Source organism: Crinia signifera, chromosome 4 (genome assembly GCF_055691185.1).
Source record: "Crinia signifera chromosome 4, ASM5569118v1, whole genome shotgun sequence".
Taxonomy (NCBI): Eukaryota; Metazoa; Chordata; class Amphibia; order Anura; family Myobatrachidae; genus Crinia; species Crinia signifera.
The window spans coordinates 153,156,631-153,178,135 of record NC_139220.1 but is presented as its reverse complement, the minus strand read 5'-3'; the positions used below and the strand labels follow the sequence as shown (position 1 = coordinate 153,178,135).

General features: G+C 41.6%; 1 protein-coding gene across 1 annotated transcript in view; it reads left to right on the top strand.

Annotated features, from left to right (window-relative positions):
- The first annotated feature begins 1,232 nt into the window (after positions 1 to 1,232).
- The window catches only part of WNT2 (Wnt family member 2), an 86,968-nt gene continuing 66,695 nt past the window's right edge, over positions 1,233 to 21,505 (top strand). Inside the window, exons 1-2 of the mRNA XM_083182803.1 lie at positions 1,233 to 1,622; positions 20,621 to 20,856. Of these exons, the coding sequence (XP_083038929.1) occupies positions 1,540 to 1,622; positions 20,621 to 20,856 (319 nt within the window). The 5' untranslated portion in view covers positions 1,233 to 1,539. The remainder of the gene's footprint in view (positions 1,623 to 20,620; positions 20,857 to 21,505) is intronic.

Genomic DNA, 21,505 nt, shown 5'->3' with positions numbered 1-21,505 from the left:
ATCGTGTTCTCCTGCCCGGCTCCCTGGTGCTCTGCGCCGCCGCCCCCCCTGCTCCCTGCCCAGCGGCTTCCTGCCCGGCTCCCTGCACCCCGACCCCCCCCCCCCCTGCCCACTCTCTGTTTGCGGGCATATTCCTGCTGCTGTCCCCCGCTCCCATTGTCCCTGCAGCTCCCCGGGAGTGGCATGTGATAAATCGCATGCGATTTATCACATGCAAAACTTGGCACATGAAGTGCCATCGCATGTGATCCCTCCCGGGGAGCTGCTGGGACAATCGGGTCCGACTTGTCGTTATGACAAGTCGGACAAATGTAAGGGGGCCTTAAGACATCATGACATAATTTTAACTAGATCGGAGCATCTTCTCAGTTTTCGGCATTTTCACCAAAAAAGTGAAACTTCAGGCCTCTTGCCAGAACAGAAGATGTTGACTCAGATCAAAAAGCTTTTGCACGTTTTTTATTCAGGTCAAGTTACAACTTTCCCACACTAGCCGATTTTGAATTTCTCAATTTCAGTTTTTTCATTCCGCCCTAATATATATATATATATATATATATATATATATATATATATATATATATATATATATATATATATATATATATATATAATATGTTCTTGAAGGTTAAGGTTATAAATGTTAAGAATGATTCATGTTAAATGCCTGGCTTGCAATGTTTTACATGTCTTCTATAAAAACCAGAATGCTTCCTATTAGCATTAGTTTGTGACCATGATGAATATTTAACAGGGAGAGTGTGATGAATGTACAATACATGAAAATGATCTGAAGTCTTTGCAATGTTACCAATGATCTTGAATTTAATTGGTTTCTTCTTGGCCGTGCAGGCAGAATTTCAGCAGCAGAGGCATGCACTTTATTTATAATGCTGATTTAGAGTATCACAAGTTTCTTATCTACTTTTGCATGACTTGACATTTAAAAGAATGTGAGCACTGAAAATGTAATATTTCAAACTGTAAAACTCTGGACTATAGTTTAAAGAACAGACACATGGATCATATTAATATAATATTTTCATACACTTATGTTTGATCATATACTGTTTGGGTTTCATGTTGCTGAGAGGTGACTTAGTGATTCATTGTCACTCAAAGGTGTTACTCAAAGCCCTCCCTTCTCTAACCCCACTTGTCTTTTGACATCATTCAAACCATCAGTAATATAAACCCACCCATTCTGCAAGCAACGTCCATCAGCTCCAGTACGGTACTTGCACTGCACAGGAGAGATGAAATAAGCTCACCTCTCATTTTCCTTCCCTCTCACCATATGATTCTGAGACAGAGCTGAAGTCATTTGAGAATGTTCCAAGTTATCTTTCTCCATACTTTTTAATTTAACATCATAGCAGCTGATCAGTGTCTGACAAAGACCTGTATGCTTGGGATGCATACAAGACTCATTTAAATGACGTCTTTGAATGTATATGTAATGCTGAAGTAGTAACCTTTTTCCTGATTTCTCATGGGATTTTCTGTGCTAATATTGATATGCAGTGAGGGTCTATTAATATGAACACCTTGGTCCTGGACGTCTGGTTTGTTGCTCCTGTCATCTTGCTGCTATTAACACATGAAGCAACTACTTCATGGTGGTAAGTCTCTACCTCTAATATTGTGTGCAGGTACAGTACTGTTCTGATTTCTCACAAATCATTGGAGCTAAAATTACAAGCAATTGCTATTGCCTGTGGAATTGCCTATTGTTTTCCTGTACTAATTGAATGTCGTTACTAGATTTGATTGTAAATTGTGACTCATTTGCTAGCAGTTTCTTCACTCGTTGTTCTGCAGTTTAGAAGCGATATGGCAACTCACTGGTTAACTTGGAAATGCTGGATTTCTCATAGCAGCTGCACATCTAGTTATACTTTGTGGAAATATAATGTTCATAGTAATAATGTTTTTGGGGCACATGATGGGGGAGGGGGTGACTGTACAGTAGCTACACATTTTACATCTGGAAGGTTTATCATTGGGATAATTATATTTGCCACATCTTTCTGTCCCTTGTAATGTCCTAATCTACATCAGAATAGAAATGCAATGTATATGTATGTACTTCAACAAAGCATGCTATTGCTTTTGGTGTCTTTGAAAACAGGAATCAAGTACATGTCTCAGTAAGGTCAGATATGCAATATGTAGCAGACCTCTCTGTATCAGTGATGGTTTTGTAGAAACACTCGATATCCCGCTCTTCCTTTTCATTTGGTACCACATAGAAGATGTACTTTTGGTTTTGAAAAACAGCAGAAGTGAGCTGTTTACAACTGTTATCCAGGAAAGCTGTCACTGGTTGTCAGCTGCAATCCCACTGCACGTCACTAGTCTAGTACCTTATTCTATATCCTAATGGGATCAAATGAGCTGCTCTAGAATGCCAGGCACATACTTTACATATACTACAGAGACAAGTCTGAGTAATGTCCTAATTTATGAACATGAATTTTCTCTGAAAATGCATAGACCTGTATAATTGTCATTTAGACATTTCCCATGTATTGTAGACCAGCAGCTGCAACAGAAGATATGTTATAAATCAAATGCTTGTCTGATAAGACATGGGATTCTTAAGAAACTGTTGTTCTATTATGTTGTACACGTGTAAAGTTTTACAAAAAAAACTTTATACATCCTAATATTACGTAAACAATTTCATATTAGCTCATAATTCCTTGTACATGGCTTGCTTGAAATCTATATCGATCGATTTTAATACAATTCTGTAACTGTTTAAGAATAATATAGCTGGGATTTTTATTTTACAGGTGTTTAATAAGAAAACATGTTTGCATAGAAAGGTAAAAGGGAACTCACATTCTTAAAATAGATTTTATTATAGAATCTTTAAGGAGCTGTAGTTGACTTTAAAGGTGCATTTTCCAAACTTTCTTTGCTAATAGGGAACAGCTGGGCAAAGATGATGTCATCTCCATTTTTAAGACTCTTCTATAATAATATGCTTCTACAGAGAACACATTTCATTTTTTTAATCACATTCTCATTTATTTTATTTAATCTTGTTATTTGACAGCTCTTCTTTGTCATTGTAAATGTCTGCATGAATATTCTCTGGAGACCTTTCGGAAGATGTTGTAGAATTATTAATATGGTCCAGTATATGTAAGTGTGTATAGTTTTACTCCTCGAATACAAACTGTTGTATGACCTAGATGCCAATGTTACATGAAACTCTTAGTAAGAACAGATGTTGATGATCCATTTCTATAATCTTTTCAGATACTAAAGTTCTGGTATACCTGTTGTTTCATTAAATTGCATAATCTATTCAATATTTGAAAGGACCTATAAGTAAAAAAAAACATTTTTAGTCTAGGTTGAACGATTTGATCATGATTGGTAATATTTTTGTGACATTTAAATGTTTACTGAAAATATTACAATGCTTAAAATAGCAATAAATATGCTATAGCCTACTGGAGACAGTAATTTGTTTCCTAAATTGTATAATGTGCAGCACATTTATTCAATATGCCAAGGTTCTTAAATAAGCTTTGAACAGTAGTATGAATTAAGTCCCTATAAATAAAACATCTTCTTAGGCTTTCATTTCATTAAGTATCCATACTTCACAGATGCATTTAAAAGTCTTGAATATTTCTCAATTATGCTACAGCATAAGCCATGTGTGGGCTTATTTCAAATGTTTTACGGGGTATCAATATTTAAAAACACCCATTTAACATGTTGTCATATCAGGTGTACCAATATTATCATTACTTGCGCAACCATAAATCCAAATATGAGAGATGACGTAGTTGTCTTTTGTAATACATGTCTTCTGTAATTGTTAGCTATAATAACTAAAGTGAACATAAAGCATTGGTAAAAAGATGCACTAAATGCTACATGTTTAGAATGTAGTTACATTTCTTGAATATGAGCAAAACATATTTCATTCTCAAATATGGAGGCAATGACCTTTCTGAATTTCTGATCTTTGCTGTAATAATTTAATTAACTTTATGTAAGCGTGTTCTTATGCTTGTTAGAAAAATAAGCAGTTTAGTGCTTACTTTGATATCTACTGAGCGTTAAACTAATACAGTCATCTCAAAAAAATTCAGAATTGTTGTATCCCATATACAGCTAAAATATCAGGAATTTCTCTATGGAAATAAAATCATCAGAAACTTAAATGGCAAATCAATAAACCAGTTGCAATTCGTAAATAATTTGGGAAATAATTAAAAAATTCCATTGATTACATTGCTGCATTATATTGTTAGTTAAAAAGGTCAAGAACTTCTTAAATACTTGCTTATTTAGAGAGACTATGGGAATCATGTACAAATGAACCAATAATACAGACTGGCCCTTGTAGGATACACGAGTGGTTCCCAAACTGTGTGCCGAGGAACCCAGGGGTGCCTCGAGACACTGCAAGGGTACCTTGGATTGGTGATCCAGGACCAATTTAAATGATTTATGTCTATTTAATAGGCAAATTCATAGCTGGTGGCTGCCTTACCACATAACTAATTGTAAAGATGACCTATAAAAACAAAATAGTTAATTTTAATATGTTTTTAAAAAATTCTCAATTAGAAACTTTTGGCTTAAATTTTTTTTTTCTAAAACTCTAGGACGCCGTGATTTAAACAAAGTTTGTGAATCACTTGGATACACTCTTAAAGGCAGTCAAAATATTAAGACTGATTTGCTTCTTAAAACCACATACTATAGTAACACTTTCATTTTTAAAGAAACATGATTGTGTTTGTGTGATCTTACAGTATGTTCAATAGAGCTGTTTACTAAATGAAATCTTACTAACAAGAGCCAATTAAATGAATGTCCCAGATGGAGAACATTTGCAATGGCCCTGCCACCTGACTACATCTACCTGAAGAGAATGAGAATAAGGTGGCATGAACCATTCACAATGCACATTGTAGGGCATTCTAACCCACGTCTGTCTGGGGCATCCACACTATTGCAGCTTGGACTCTTTCTTGCCTTTAACTATGGCAAAACATATGTAGTAGACATATAAGTAAAATATGGTGGACACTCGTGGTGCATAGATGTGTACAATGAAGCAGCCTGGAAAGCCAAATAAGGGAGACTAGAGTAATGGGAGTAAACAGTACCTGTATGGTTACTTAGGCCCAAACACATTTGGTCAGACTTAAGCTAAAACCAGATAAATGGCACTAACCTCTAGTATTAACATATTCCTCAACAAATTACATGACTTAAAAGCATATCATTTATTACTTTAGCACAGATAAAAAAAAGGGGAAATGTAAACATAAAAAATGCATCTAGTCCAGAAAAGGATTGTAACAAGATGGTAATTGGTGATACCCCCCTTCCCTGGGTGCTTCCGGATTCTCTTAAGGGAAGGTGAGGTGGATCCAAAGGCATGAATACTCCTGATTTGGTGGAAGGTCTGGACTCGCACATGGTCATGCTTTGAAAAAGCTCAAAACTCATTTTCATTCCCACCTACTGTGGACAGTGCAGTGGCTGACCATGGAAATTGTTACCAGCAGTGTCTAGCTAGAAATGCATATGGTAACAGACAAGTGGACATTGGCTTAAGTCACATCCACATTTAATGCATCAGGTACCACATCCATATACATCAAGTCATTGCAGAATTCTTTCACTTCTATTTGATATGGAAGTAGAAAACATCAAGTCCCCTATTAATATTATGACACCAGACACAGAGCCCCACCTGATGTTGCTAATTATACCCTGGAGGACTGGCAAAATGCATCATAGTCGGATGAGTCATGGTAACAGTTGTTGGGGTTGAATGTAGGGTTCAGGTTTGTTGCAGACCCATACGGTCATGGACCCCCAGTTGTCAACAAAGTAGACTGATGATAAGGTCACACAGAAATTTTAACCATGGGGTTAGGTGGTTGGGAAATAGAAGAATGGGAAGATATGTGTGGATATGAGTGGGCTGGTTAGGAAAGTTTATGAAGGTTATGTTGGCAGTTCCGTAATTTGATAAGCTTGACTGAAGAGGTGAGTTTCCAAGGAACGCTTGAAGGTTTGGAGACTAGAGGAAAGTGTTATTGTGCATGGTAAGACATTCCTCAGAATAGGTGCAGCCTGAAGAAAGTCCTGCAGTTGTGAATGGGAGCGAGCAATGAGTGTGCAGGAGAGACCTATCTTGAGAAGTGCAGATGGGTGGGGTTGGTAGATATTTTGAGATAAGCAAATAGATTTACTTTGGTATCTAATTATACTACTATATCTCTCATGCAGAGCATCTGGTATGAAGCATAGGCTCTGCAATACCATGTTAGACCCTATAACATAGATGTACATGGCCGGCGACAGGGGGGGTCAAGGGGGACATGTGTGATGGGCCCCGGGGATCTGAAGGGCCCCAGAGCCCCCCGGGGCCTGTCTGTGGGCAGTGTTACCCCTGCGGCCATCTACTTTGCAGTCTGTGAGTGCCCAGCCCCCGTCCCTGTCTGTGTGCATAAAGTGTGCTGCCTGGCTCGGTCCGACTGTGTGCAGCTGCCCGCCACCACCGGGTCTCTCCGGCTGCTGTGTCAGAGTGTTTGGAGTCTGGACTGGAGGGGAGATTAGAGTCTGTGACCAGCGTGAGCGCTTACAGTTCAGCAGGCAGCAGCAGCCGCTCAGCGCAGGGAGGCTGAGATGGCTGTCTCCTGTTGCACTGTGCAAATACCTTACTACACATGTGCGGCCCCATTGTCAAATCTGCTCCAGACTCTGTGCGGTGGCTGCCTTCTGCCCTGGTAGTGCCTTCTTGTCACAGCAGGAGATGGAGGCGCAGCATGATGGGACAGTTGGAGAAGACAAGTCCCCAACTGAAGTCAGAAAGCCCCCCCCCCCTGGATCCAGGACCCAGGACCTTGAAAGTATAGGTGACTAAGGTGAGGAGGGAAGGAGGCAATTAGGTCCCTGGAGCTCATCTCTGCAGAGAGAGCCAGGCAGGGCTGTCTTTACACATGGGCATGATGGGCAGTTGCCCGAGGGCCCTACAATCCTAGGGGCCCATGACCCAGCCCAGGTCATAGCTTGCAGCTGCAGCCCGCGAGTGGTGGAGTGGGCTAGCCGTGGTAAGTACAGTGGTGCTGCCTGCAGGTTGTGCAGGGCAGGGCCCACACTCATAGCTTGCTGGGTGCAGCCTGTAACTCCCATGGGGACTTAAATGGGGCTGCTGCACTGCTGGATTATGTGGGGGCCTCCATAAATATCAGTGTACAGGGCCCAAAGATTTCTGTTGCCGGCCCTGTAAATGCATATCTACTTGATTACATACCTAAAGAAAAACCACACGTTACAGTAAATTAAACATATCATGACTCCTTAGTTAGTGCCATGCATTTATTGCAAGGTGTGCCATGAATTTAATGCAGGGTTGCAATAATTGCTATATAGAAATCTGAAGAGGAAGAGGAACAGTAAATGTTTTTAAAATTGAAAGAACAACTTGAAGAAAACAAGTGTTCATTAACATTCGGGAAAATGTTAAGGCCCCCATACACTAGTCCGACTTGGGAGGGTCACTTACAACTTGATGTGCCATTTTTACATGCAATAAATCGCATGTGATTTATTGCATGTAAAGAACTCCTGGGGAGCTGGCAGCGTAGGGGTGACCAGGCAGCGGGGTTCAAGAGGCAGCCAATCAGTGGCCGGCCAGGCATTTCAAAATATTTTGCCACTACTCGGACCCAGATGCGGCTAGCTGGACCCTGCGGCTGCACATCGTTTTACCACTGGCACACACCTACGGATCTAACCCAACATATCACGGGTGCTAAAAAGCACCAGTTATGTGCCACTGATGGGTCAGATCTGATACATCCAACATCCAGACTCCGATCCAAAGCGCAAACACATCCAATGTCAAACACATCCGATTTGGGCAGATTTCTCAGATAAGTGTATGGGCATCAAAGCTGCATTGTGCCTAACAAAGGGTATTTAATCTGAATTAAGTTTTTTGGTACTTGTTTCCTAGCATGGCGCCCATCGCATACCATCGCATGCCTAATTAGTGGTATGCGATGGGACCCGATTTTCAGGTCCTAAGAGCCGCACGTTACAATTTTAAAATCGCATTGCATCGCATGCCATTAAAATGGCATGCCATGCGATCAAAACGATGATTTAATTGTACATGCACCCTGATGGGTGATTAGTATGTTATATGCACCCCCATTGTTAACGCCAGCGCCACTATTAACTCCAACCCGAAGTGCGGCAAGCGCAGCGAGCCTGCGAGGGGCAGCGGTACGCGTCCTCCGACCTTTTCATACCCCCACGTCGGCGAGGAGCTGATTTTATATAGTGTGGCGAGCGCAGCTCGCCACCGAGCCTGACGCTCGCCACGCAAGGGGACGCGGATAACTTCACATGTATTCCGCGTCCCCTTACCACGCTTCGGGCTCTGTAGCTCGCTGTGCTCCCCGCACTATATACAATCAACTCCATGCCAACGTGGATAGTGGGGTATGAAAAGGTTGGAGGACGCATCCCGCCGCCGCTCCTCGCGGGCTCGCCACGCTTCGGGTTGGCGTTAATAGTGGCGGTGGCGTTAACAATGGGGGTGCATATAACATACTAATCACCCATCAGGGTGCATGTACAATTAAATCATCGTTTTGATCACATCGCATGCTATTAAAATGTACCTTAAACCATGCTTCTTTCATTTGTACTTTTATCTGTTGTGCAATAACAAGGCCATACATGTCCTGTCAAACGAAGGGACTGCTTGAGCTTTTAAGGTGGCAGGACAAATTGTGATTGTGTTTCCTTAACAGCTGGCTATCCAAAGGCTGTCTAATATTTTGTCTTGATTATAAACAATACCTTTCATAACATAAAGATAATGCATAAGCAGGGTAAACCTCTAAATCACTGATTTAAACTAAAAAAGAATCTGCCATCATAACCTGAATTTGATCTCCATGTTACAAAAGTTTGTCAAGACAGTGAACATGTACATTTCTTTCCTATCAGTGAACATGTACAGCTTGCTACATCAAATATTGCATTCCTGGAAGTAATTTAATATCAGCATGAAAGCCAAATTAAAGACATACAGTATATCCAAATGTTTTAGGTAGCTTCAAGGGTAGCACTATCTCTCAAAGTAACAGGTTTTATTAACCCCTTCCCGACATTTGACGTACATTTACGTCATGGCCGGGAGGTACTTCCCGACACATGGCATAAATGTACGTCATGAGTTTAAACTGTCACTGCGTCTCGAGACGCAGTGACAGTGGGACGATGTCTGCTGTCCCTGACAGCAGACATGTCCCTGCATGCCCAGGGGGGGCTGCGATGCCGCCCCCCCGTCGGCGATCGCTGTGATTGGCTGTTCAGTGTGAACAGCCATTCACAGCGTTTTCCTGTGTTACCAGCGAATCAGACGCTCGGTAACACAGGTGTCAATCACCGCCGGGCGTCAGGGGGCATGAGGGGGTCATCGGTGACGATGACACCTCACCCCACCCTCACCCCACCTGCCCCCAAGGCTGTGATTGGTCCGTGGGACCCACGGACCAATCACAGCCAAGGCGCGACATTTAAACTGACGGTGACTGCGCTGCAGACGCCATTCCGGTCTGGAATAGCGTGCAGAACGGTCACCGTGCCTGCCTGCCGTGAATACCGACCTGATCCTTGCTAATACTTACCTGATCCTTGCAAATACCTTACCTGATCACCTACTCACTGCTTGTAGCGTGCTGGATGCTTCCTGGATCTGACTTCTTGTGACTTCCTGCTGCTGCTGCAGTGTGATAGAGAGATAGAGAGAGAGATAGAGAGAGATAGAGAGAGATAGTGACAGAGAGAGCTATATTTTGTGTCTGCTACCCCCCCTTTTTGGGGGTGCAGGGGTTTTCTATATATAAATAACTGTCAGTGCTGCTGCTGCAGTGTCATACAGTGATAGATAGTGATAGATAGTGATAGATAGTAAGAGGTAGAGAGATAGAGAGATTTGTGTCTGCTACCCCCCCTTTTTGGGGGTGCAGGGGTTTTATTTTGCTGCTGCTGCAGTGTCATAGAGTGATAGATAGTGATAGATAGTGATAGATAGTGATAGATAGTGAGAGATAGAGAGATAGAGAGAGATAGTGACAGAGAGTGATAGAGAGTGTATATTTTGTGTCTGCTACCCCCCCTTTTTGGGGGTGCAGTTTTTTTTTATACATATAACTGTCAGTGCTGCTGCTGCAGTGTCCTAGAGTGATAGATAGTGAGAGATAGTGAGAGATAGAGAGATAGAGAGAGATAGTGACAGAGAGTGATAGAGAGTGTATATTTTGTGTCTGCTACCCCCCCTTTTGTGCTGATCAGTATATCTGTGCTGATCAGCAACTTTTTGGGGGCGCAGAGGTTTTTTTTTTATATATATACCTGTCAGTTGCTGCCAGTTGCACTGTCAGTTGCACCAAAGGTTGTGCACCTGCTGTCCCTCACTGGTAATCAGTGTCGCATCACTGATCACCTTTTTTTTTTTTTGTGAGTGCTGTGGGGTCTTTTTTTAATTTTTTTTTTACACACACTGATTTTGTGGGTGTCCTGTGGCCACTGTGCGCCGATCAGTGACGTACATCACTGATCAGCTTTTTCGGCACAGGGTTGATCTATTTTTTTTTTTTTTTGATCAGATTCCTGTTGCCTTTGAGCGCTGTTAAGTGACAGACGTTACTGACCAACATCTGTGCTCAATTTTTGGCGCAGGACCTTTTTTTTTTTTTTTAACCCCTTCAATTTTTTATTTTTAACCCCTTCATTTTTTTTTTTTTTTTATTGGTATAAAGTATTTTTTTTTTCTGCACTACATACACACTACACACTACATACCCCCCGGGTTGAAATAAAGTTTGTACCCCCCCCTACACTATACACGTGTTGAAACATTTCACTACCAGTAACACAAAAATAAAAATGGCATCCCAAATGTCCTCCCAAATGTCCTCCCAAATGTCCTCCCAAATGTCCTCCCAGTCATCCAGGAGAATGTATTCAGTGGAGGAGGCATATGCCATGCTAGCCTCTGACTCTGACACAGCCAGTGATGCAAGCGGGGAATTTGAAGGATTCGTCTTAAGCTCCTCTTCCTCCTCTGGTGATGAGGGACCCCCTCAAAGACGCCCCCGTAGATCAGCTGAGATTCCCCCCCCAATAATTGATCTAGTATGGACCCCACCACCAGACAATTTTGAGCCCCAGGTTCCTGAGTTTTTGGCCATGCCAGGAATCCAATTTGATTCCACAGGTCTCAGAGAAATTGACTTTTTCAAATTATTTTTCTCTGATGATTTTATAAATTTAATGGTGGACCAAACTAATTTATATGCCCAGCAGTTTATTGCTCAAAACCCCACGTCATCATTTGCTAGGTGGACCCCTGTAGATGCAGTAGAGATGATGGCGTTTTGGGGTCTGGTGTTTCATATGGGCATAGTAAAAAAGCCAGAAATTAGGCAATATTGGAGTACAGATGTTCTGTACAGTACTCCATTTTACCGTATGGCCATGCCCCGGACTCGATTTGAGACAATTCTTAAATTTATACATTACACCGATAATGCACAGTGCCCACCCAGAGATGATCCCACCTTTGACCGGCTATTCAAAGTCAGGCCGGTCATTGATCATTTCAGTGCCAAATTTGAAGAGGTGTACATCCCTGAAAAATTTATTTGTATCGACGAGTCCCTTATACATTTTAAAGGAAGGGTTAAATTCCGCCAGTACCTTCCCAGTAAGAGGGCAAGGTATGGCATAAAAATGTATAAACTGTGTGAAAGCACCTCAGGGTACACCCACAGGTTTAGGGTTTATGAAGGGAAGGATTCAAGAATTCAACCGCCAGAATGCCCCCCCTCCCTCGTAGGTGTTAGTGGGAAAATTGTCTGGGATTTAGTGCACCCCTTCCTGGATAAAGGTTATCACCTCTATGTGGATAACTTTTACACTAGCATCCCCCTGTTTAAGGCCCTTGGTTCAAGAGGTACAGCAGCTTGCGGTACTGTGCGCAAGAACCAAAGAGGCCTCCCAAAAACGCACATTGCCCAAGTAATGAGAAGGGGTGAAAGCAGGGGAATATGCAACGAAAATATGTTGTTGGTCAAATATAAGGACAAGAGGGATGTCCTTATACTGACAACAATTCACGGAGACAGTACCACCTCCGTCCCTGTACGAGGTACCAGTACCCACACCTCCAAACCTAATTGTATCCTGGATTACAATAGGTACATGGGCGGAGTGGATCTTTCAGATCAGGTACTGAAGCCGTACAGTGCCCTGCGGAAAACAAAAATCTGGTACAAGAAGGTGGCCGTGTATATCATCCAGATGGCACTGTATAACGCTTACGTGCTATTCCGTTCTACCGGCCAGAGGGGGACATTTATGCACTTTCAAGAGGAAGTCATAAAGGGCCTAATATTTGGGAACCAGCAGGCAGAGGGCCCCAGTACTTCTAGTACTGGCCCCCGTATTGTACCAGGGCAGCATTTTCCTGATGAAATCCCCTCCACTGGAAAAAAGGGCAGGACACAAAAAAGGTGCAAAGTTTGCTATAAAAAGGGAATAAGAAAGCAAACTATTTTCCAGTGTGACACTTGCCCCGACAAACCCGGCCTATGTATAAAGGAGTGTTTTAAATTATACCACACATCTATGGAATATTAGGTTCATAATTTCACCGTGCTTCGGGGGTCTTGCTAATGCCACATAGCACCCACCATTCATTCCACCAGAATCTGAGCCGCAAAATCCAAAAATCACTCCTTCCCTTCTGAGTCCTGCCATGCACCCAACTGGTATTTTTTGGTCACATGTGAGGCATTGCCGTACTTGGGAGAAATTGGGGCACAGATTTTGGGGTGCTTTTTCTCCTTCATTCCTTGTGAAATTGAAAAATTTTGAGCCAGAACTGCATGTGTGTAAAAAAATGTAATTTTTCATGTTCACTGCCCACTTGTATCAAAATTGGTGAAACCCCTGGGGGTTTGAAATGTACACTATACCCCTAGATGAATTCCCTGAGGGGTGTAGTTTGCAAAATGGGGTCACTTGTGGGGGGGTTCCACTGTATTGGTGCTTTGGGGGTCTTGCTAATGCGACATAGCACCCACCATCATTCCACCAGAATTTGTGCTGCAAAATCCAAATATCACTCCTTCCCTTCTGAGTCCTGCCACTTTTTGGTCACACATGAGGCATTGGCGTACTCGGGAGAAATTGGGGCACAGATTTTGGGGTGCTTTGTCTCCTTCATTCCTTCTGAAAATGAAAAATTTTGAGCCAGAACTGCATTTTTGTGTAAAAAAATGTAATTTTTCATTTTCACTGCCCACTTGTATCAAAATTGGTGAAACCCCTGGGGGTTTGAAATGTACACTATACCCCTAGATGAATTCCCTGAGGGGTGTACTTCGCAAAATGGGGTGACTTGTGGGGGGGTTCCACTGTATTGGTGCAACATAGCACCCACCATTCATTCCACCAGAATCTGAGCTGCAAAATCCAAAAAATCACTCCTTCCGTTCTGAGTCCTGCCATGCACCCAACTGGTATTTTTTGGTCACATGTCAGGCATTGCCGTACTCGGGAGAAATTGGGGCACAGATTTTTGGGTGCTTTTTCTCCTTCATACCTTCTGAAAATGAAAAATTTTGAGCCAGAACTGCATTTTTGTGTAAAAAAATGTAATTTTTCATGTTCACTGCCCACTTGTATCAAAATTGGTGAAACCCCTGGGGGTTTGAAATGTACACTATACCCCTAGATGAATTCCCTGAGGGGTGTAGTTTGCAAAATGGGGTGACTTGTGGGGGGGTTCCACTGTATTGGTGCTTGGGGGGTCTTGCTAATGCGACATAGCACCCACCAAAATTCCACCAGAATCTGAGCTGCAAAATCCAAAAAATCACTCCTTCCGTTCTGAGTCCTGCCATGCACCCAACTGGTATTTTTTGGTCACATGTCAGGCATTGCCGTACTCGGGAGAAATTGGGGCACAGATTTTGGGGTGCTTTTTCTCCTTCATACCTTCTGAAAATGAAAAATTTTGAGCCAGAACTGCATTTTTGTGTAAAAAAATGTAATTTTTCATGTTCACTGCCCACTTGTATCAAAATTGGTGAAACCCCTGGGGGTTTGAAATGTACACTATACCCCTAGATGAATTCCCTGAGGGGTGTAGTTTGCAAAATGGGGTGACTTGTGGGGGGGTTCCACTGTATTGGTGCTTGGGGGGTCTTGCTAATGCGACATAGCACCCACCAAAATTCCACCAGAATCTGAGCTGCAAAATCCAAAAAATCACTCCTTCCCTTCTGAGTCCTGCCATGCACCCAACTGGTATTTTTTGGTCACATGTGAGGCATTGCCGTACTCGGGAGAAATTGGGGCACAGATTTTGGGGTGCTTTTTCTCCTTCATACCTTCTGAAAATGAAAAATTTTGAGCCAGAACTGCATTTTTGTGTAAAAAAATGTAATTTTTCATGTTCACTGCCCACTTGTATCAAAATTGGTGAAACCCCTGGGGGTTTGAAATGTACACTATACCCCTAGATGTATTCCCTGAGGGGTGTAGTTTGCAAAATGGGGTGACTTGTGGGGGGGTTCCACTGTATTGGTGCTTGGGGGGTCTTGCTAATGCGACATAGCACCCACCAAAATTCCACCAGAATCTGAGCTGCAAAATCCAAAAATCACTCCTTCCCTTCTGAGTCCTGCCATGCACCCAACTGGTATTTTTTGGTCACATGTGAGGCATTGCCGTACTCGGGAGAAATTGGGGCACAGATTTTGGGGTGCTTTTTCTCCTTCATACCTTCTGAAAATTAAAAATTTTGAGCCAGAACTGCATTTTTGTGTAAAAAAATGTAATTTTTCATGTTCACTGCCCACTTGTATCAAAATTGGTGAAACCCCTGGGGGTTTGAAATGTACACTATACCCCTAGATGAATTCCCTGAGGGGTGTAGTTTGCAAAATGGGGTGACTTGTGGGGGGGTTCCACTGTATTGGTGCTTGGGGGGTCTTGCTAATGCGACATAGCACCCACCAAAATTCCACCAGAATCTGAGCTGCAAAATCCAAAAAATCACTCCTTCCGTTCTGAGTCCTGCCATGCACCCAACTGGTATTTTTTGGTCACATGTGAGGCATTGCCGTACTCGGGAGAAATTGGGGCACAGATTTTGGGGTGCTTTTTCTCCTTCATACCTTCTGAAAATGAAAAATTTTGAGCCAGAACTGCATTTTTGTGTAAAAAAATGTAATTTTTCATGTTCACTGCCCACTTGTATCAAAATTGGTGAAACCCCTGGGGGTTTGAAATGTACACTATACCCCTAGATGAATTCCCTGAGGGGTGTACTTTGCAAAATGGGGTGACTTGTGGGGGGGTTCCACTGTATTGGTGCAACATAGCACCCACCATTCATTCCACCAAAATCTGTGCTGCAAAATCCAAAAATCACTCCTTCCCTTCTGAGTCCTGCCATGCACCCAACTGGTATTTTTTGGTCACATGTGAGGCATTGCCGTACTCGGGAGAAATTGGGGCACAGATTTTGGGGTGCTTTTTCTCCTTCATACCTTCTGAAAATGAAAAATTTTGAGCCAGAACTGCATTTTTGTGTAAAAAAATGTAATTTTTCATTTTCACTGCCCACTTGTATCAAAATTGGTGAAACCCCTGGGGGTTTGAAATGTACACTATACCCCTAGATGAATTCCCTGAGGGGTGTAGTTTGCAAAATGGGGTGACTTGTGGGGGGGTTCCACTGTATTGGTGCTTGGGGGGTCTTGCTAATGCGACATAGCACCCACCAAAATTCCACCAGAATCTGAGCTGCAAAATCCAAAAATCACTCCTTCCCTTCTGAGTCCTGCCATGCACCCAACTGGTATTTTTTGGTCACATGTGAGGCATTGCCGTACTCGGGAGAAATTGGGGCACAGATTTTGGGGTGCTTTGTCTCCTTCATTCCTTCTGAAAATGAAAAATTTTGAGCCAGAACTGCATTTTTGTGTAAAAAATTTAATTTTTCATTTTCACTGCCCAGTTGTACCACAATTGGTGAAACCCCTGGGGGTTTGAAATGTACACTATACCCCTAGATGAATTCCCTGAGGGGTGTAGTTTGCAAAATGGGGTCACTTGTGGGGGGGTTCCTAAATTTTAGCATCTTATGGTGCCTAGAAACCTACATGGTGCCTAAAAAATAATCTCATAAAAAGGAGTCTCCAAAATCAAGTAGGTGCTCCTTCTATTATGAAGCCTGTGGTTTGGTCAACGTGCACACTAGGGCCACATATAGGATATTTATGAAAACAAAAGAATTGGGGGAATCAATTTTTAGTCACATTTCTCTAGTAAAATCTACTGTGTTCCTTAGAAAAATGTATTAAAATTGCAAATCTGCAAAAAAAATGAAATTTTGAAATTTCACCTACACTTTGTTTTAATTCCTGTGAAACACCTAAAGGGTTAACAAACTTCCAAAATGCTGTTTTGAATACTGTGAGGGGTGCAGTTTTTGAAATGGCATCATTTATGGGGGTGTCTCACATACAAGTCCCTCAAAGTCACATCAGAACTGAACTGGTCCCTAAAAAAATCAGTGTTTGAAATTTTCTTGAAAATTTGAGAATTTGCTATTCATATTGTAAGCCTCCTAGTGTCCAAAAAAATTAAAAGGAAGTTGAAATAATGATGGAAATATAAAGTAGACATATGGTCTATGTTAGTTATTAACTATTTTGAGTGGTATGATTATTTGTCTCACAAGCAGAAAATTTAACATTTTGCAAATCGCTAAATTTTCCATTTTTTCACGACATTTTGGTATTTTTCACAAAAAAACACAGACTGTATCGACCCAAATTTACCACTAATTTGAAGTACAATGTGTCACGAAAAAACAATCTCAAAATCACTGGGATAAGTAAAAGCAAAAAAAAGTTATCCCCACTTAAGTGAGACATGTCAGATTTGAAAAAAATGGCTCTGTCAGGAACGCAAAAACTAGCTCTGTCAGGAAGGGGTTAATGGTGTAAGAAGATTTTTTATTGGGGGGGGGGGTTGCTGTTCTTTTGAACTGGCATGCAAGTTTCCTAGAGTTTACTTAATTTACACTTGACTGATGCCGTGTGTCAGAGCCGGCCTTAGGCATAGGCCAACTAGGCAATTGCCTAGGGCATTTGGAATGCCTAGGGGCATCAGCAGCTTCTGCTGATTAAAATGATATTCAGCATGCCTATTTTGTGTGTGTGAGTGAGGCTGTTAGCGGCTGTGCGAGTCCTGTCTGCGGGTGGGTTGGTTGTGCAATAGTGTTTGGCATATGTGTAAGGGGCATTATGTGTGTCATGTATAAATGCATTAATAATGTGTGACATATGTGTAAGGGGCATAATGTGTGTCATGTGTATAAGGGCATTAATAATGTGTGACATATGTGTAAGGGGGATTATGTGTATCATTATGTGTATGAAGGGCATTAATAAAGGTTGGCATAATTTGTAAGGGGCATTATGGTTATAAGAACATTAATAAGGTGTGTCATGTGTAAGGGGCATTACTGTGTGGTATTATCAGGGGTGCCGAGAAAAAGGGGTAGGGGGTACAAATTACCCAGGCCAAAGTCTGATGGAAGGGCCCAGTGGGGGCCCCGGGCCCCGTCCCCTTAAGTGACAGCAGCAGCTGCAGCTCTTCTCCTCTGCCCAGCACACACTGCTTTATGCTGGGTTGCAGTGTGGCCATTGAGGTGCTTAAAATACAATATTTTCTCAGGATTTTTTTCTAACGGTATAATGTAACGTGAATAAGGGACACCATCGCATGATATAATGTGAATAAAGTTGCACTACTGTGTGGCATAATTTGAATTGGGGGTACTATTGTGTGGCCATGCCCTTTCCCAGCAAGAACACACCCCTGTTTGGGCTCCGCACCGAATGGGTGCGCTGTTTCTATTTAAAATATTGCGGGTAGGAGCACCAAAATGTTGACTGCTATGACGAGGGTTGCTGATGCTGGGAAAGGGGAGCAGGGTCAGAGACGGAACTAGTGGCGGTGCTAGGGGGCAACAGTCAAAATCTTGCCTAGGGCGTAATTTAGGCTAGGGCCGGCTCTGCCGTGTGTGTAACCGTATTCTATTAGTGTAGTCTGGTTGTATGAACAGAGCAATGTTTCTAAGCAAGGCTTCACCCTGCTGCCCCTACGTCCCCAATACTGTCTTGTTTGCCCCTCATACTCACTCTTACAATAGTATTACATTTACTATCCAGCATGTATATTGTGATGTAATGTGTAATGTGCATGCCTGGGTCACACATGTGCAGTAAAATTCAATCCTGGACCTTGGCTTTCAGTTCCACTTTTGCAAAATATTAATCATTTTTAAATAAAATTGAAAAAAATACTGTAATGTACATGTCATTTAAACTGTGATCACAAACTATAAATAAATAAAGCTGCCCCTGCTATTACCCCCTTAACATTTTGATGTAATTTTATGTATTAATTAAAAATCCTGCAACCTCTTCTGAACTTTCTTTAAGTAATATATGTGCATTGACTACCTTTGGAAAGTATGCATTTGGCCAGCTGAAATAATGGCTGGCCAATTGTATAGTTGTGGCTTTGGAAAAGAAAAGGATCTTTGGGCTTATAGCTGGTTGGTGCTAGCTTGGGCCAAATAATATACATTTCTGAATGGACATGGTGTTAATACAATTAATATCTTTATAAGTATGTTATGAGTGTTGAACCAAATGATATTAGGTAATTATTCAATATGCATAGCATGTGGTGAGAATGCAATTAATGTGATTATGGTGCTCCGAAAATATTAGTGGATAAACCTGTGATAAATCAGTGATAAAATGCGGTAGATGTGAAGGCTGCTTGAATACAATGATTCAGTGTTTCTGGACATTTTTGGGATTGTGTGCTTGGGTATGGGTGTGTGAATACTATAAATGACCCTGTCGACCTAACCCATGTCAACCTTCCAGCATGTGGACCTAGACACATGTTGACCTAAATGCATGTTGACCTAATGACTGTCTTACAACTTGCTGGTGACCCAATGACTGTATCCCGCATCATCTATGTAGAGCATTCAGCAGGTAAATGTAGCTTCACAATAGAAAGAAATAGCAGTTATGCAAAGAGCAGAAATGGCATTTTCCCTATTTGCTATATTTACAGCACAGCCCACTGTATACTGTATAGCCTATTATTCAAATGTCAAGTGGATCCAAATGACAGTTCTAGTGTATACAGGAACAAAGATAAATCACTTAAAAATCAACTAGAAGATGTATTGTTACTGTGTTGGCATGATTGTTGTGTGTAAGTTTAATATCGCTTGTTCTGGACACAAGGGAATTTGTCAGTATATCGTTTCAAATGCTGGTTGCTCCAGTCCCAGCTTTAGGGACATTATCTACCAGATCCACATGTGATCCTCTGCTGTAAAGCGTCCAATTACATTGTCTCTTCATTGTGACCAGATGAGAAGAAAGGCAGTAAAAGGTTAATTTCTAAGAAGAAATCGTAAAAATAGAAATCTTAATGCTTTGGCAAGAGGTGTATTATTTAAGCAATTAAAAGCATACTTGGAGCAGACTACAACCTAGCAATGTGATAACAGATTGCAATTGTGATTTTATTTTAATGCTTTACTGATAGAGTATGATAATTGATATTCATTGTTGAGCATGGGCGGAGTACTCATCAGTTATATGAGTGTTGTAACTTAATCCAGCAGCAATACAATAAGAGTGTTGGAATTGATTTCATATCAATGGGATCTGCAAAATCTTACTATTGCATGAAGCCCAGTAAATATCAAATAGAACTAATTAGGATCTCATCCACTGTCAGTCTCCCTCTGGTTCTCTATTCATTAATATACAGTACCCATACAACTCTGACACTATTATGCATGCATCCAACTTGCTGTGAGCTGCAACATTGGATAGCAAATGTTGTGGGGAAATCAGCTAGTCCCACAATTCCAAACACCAGCAGTTATACATCTAAATACTAACAGTGTAACTTTACACTGCTGGTTCTAATCGGTCAGTGTGACTGTGTATGTTTTTCCTGAGTTCACATATGCACATGGAGCTACCTAACACAATTGGAGAAATTTGATGGGAAGAAACAGTGCTCCAAGAAACCGCAAAGTTGGAGAATGTTCCCATAGGCAAACTCCAAGAGCTTTAAGCTTTGGCAGCAACAGATCCATTAGCGATGTATAGGCCCTTAGCATATAATGCTACCTCAGCCTGCTTATTAGGATGTTCCAAAAAAAGCAAAAGCGTTTAGTCATGTCTTATATGACATAACACAAATAGGTAGCTGCTCTCAATTCAGAACTTAGATGGTGCTGCATAAGGGGACTGGTCTGAATTTAAATGGACAGTGCAAAATGACTGATCTCTGATAAACCTCTAATGGATATAGGCAGAGGATGTCTAAATATTGACGCTTAACTGCAATGATGAAATGCTCTGTAGTCAATTATTTATACATTCCCTTCAACAAATAATGCATTTTTTTTGTACAGGTACATGGGCGCTGTTGGTTCCTCTCCTACTTCATCCCGTGTAATGTGTAATAATGTACCTGGTTTGGTAACCCACCAGAGACAGCTTTGCCGGCGTTATCCTGAAATAATGCACGTTATTGGTGTAGGAGTGAGGGAATGGACATCAGAGTGTCAGCATCAGTTTCGACATCACCGTTGGAATTGCAACACACATGAGAGAGACCAAAGCTTATTTGGAAAACTGATTTTACGAAGTAAGTTGGTAAAGAAGCCACACATCTTTAATCTTAAAGTTAAAAAGTCACTTTTTTAATGTTTTTAGAATTTTTTAATTCGTAACTTTCTTCATTCCGGTCCTCGGAACAGAACTACCTCTGTGTCCTCCCTTCACTACTGGCAAATGGTAAATAAAAAAGGAGGAACAAATATTGCATTTTTACTGCGTTGCAGAAATACTGTACTTACCAACCTACTGGAAATGATGAGATAATGTGCTGGTTTGTCCACGCTCGAGATACCACAGTGGACGAAGGGGCTGCCGGGCTAGAGTGTGTCCACACTTCTATATGTATGGTAAATGAGGTGATAGCCCTAAGCTCACCTTCTATGGTGTTGGATGTAAAAGATGTACCCCTGATATATTATAAACAGATAGAGATGGTCTATTGATTGGTTAGTAAAATAAATTTAATAGGATTGCAAAAGTATATAGGTATATACAATCATGGGCATATAATTACCATGAAATGTGTTATTATAAGGAACACATAAGAAAAAACGGTATGTGGTGAGGTGGTACGTACTCACTAGCTACAGCTGTGTCTGCTGCTGACTGGTGTGAAATACCTGCAGTTGGGTGGGGATGGGCAAGTATTTGTGGTGGATTGGGTGCACTCTGTGGTT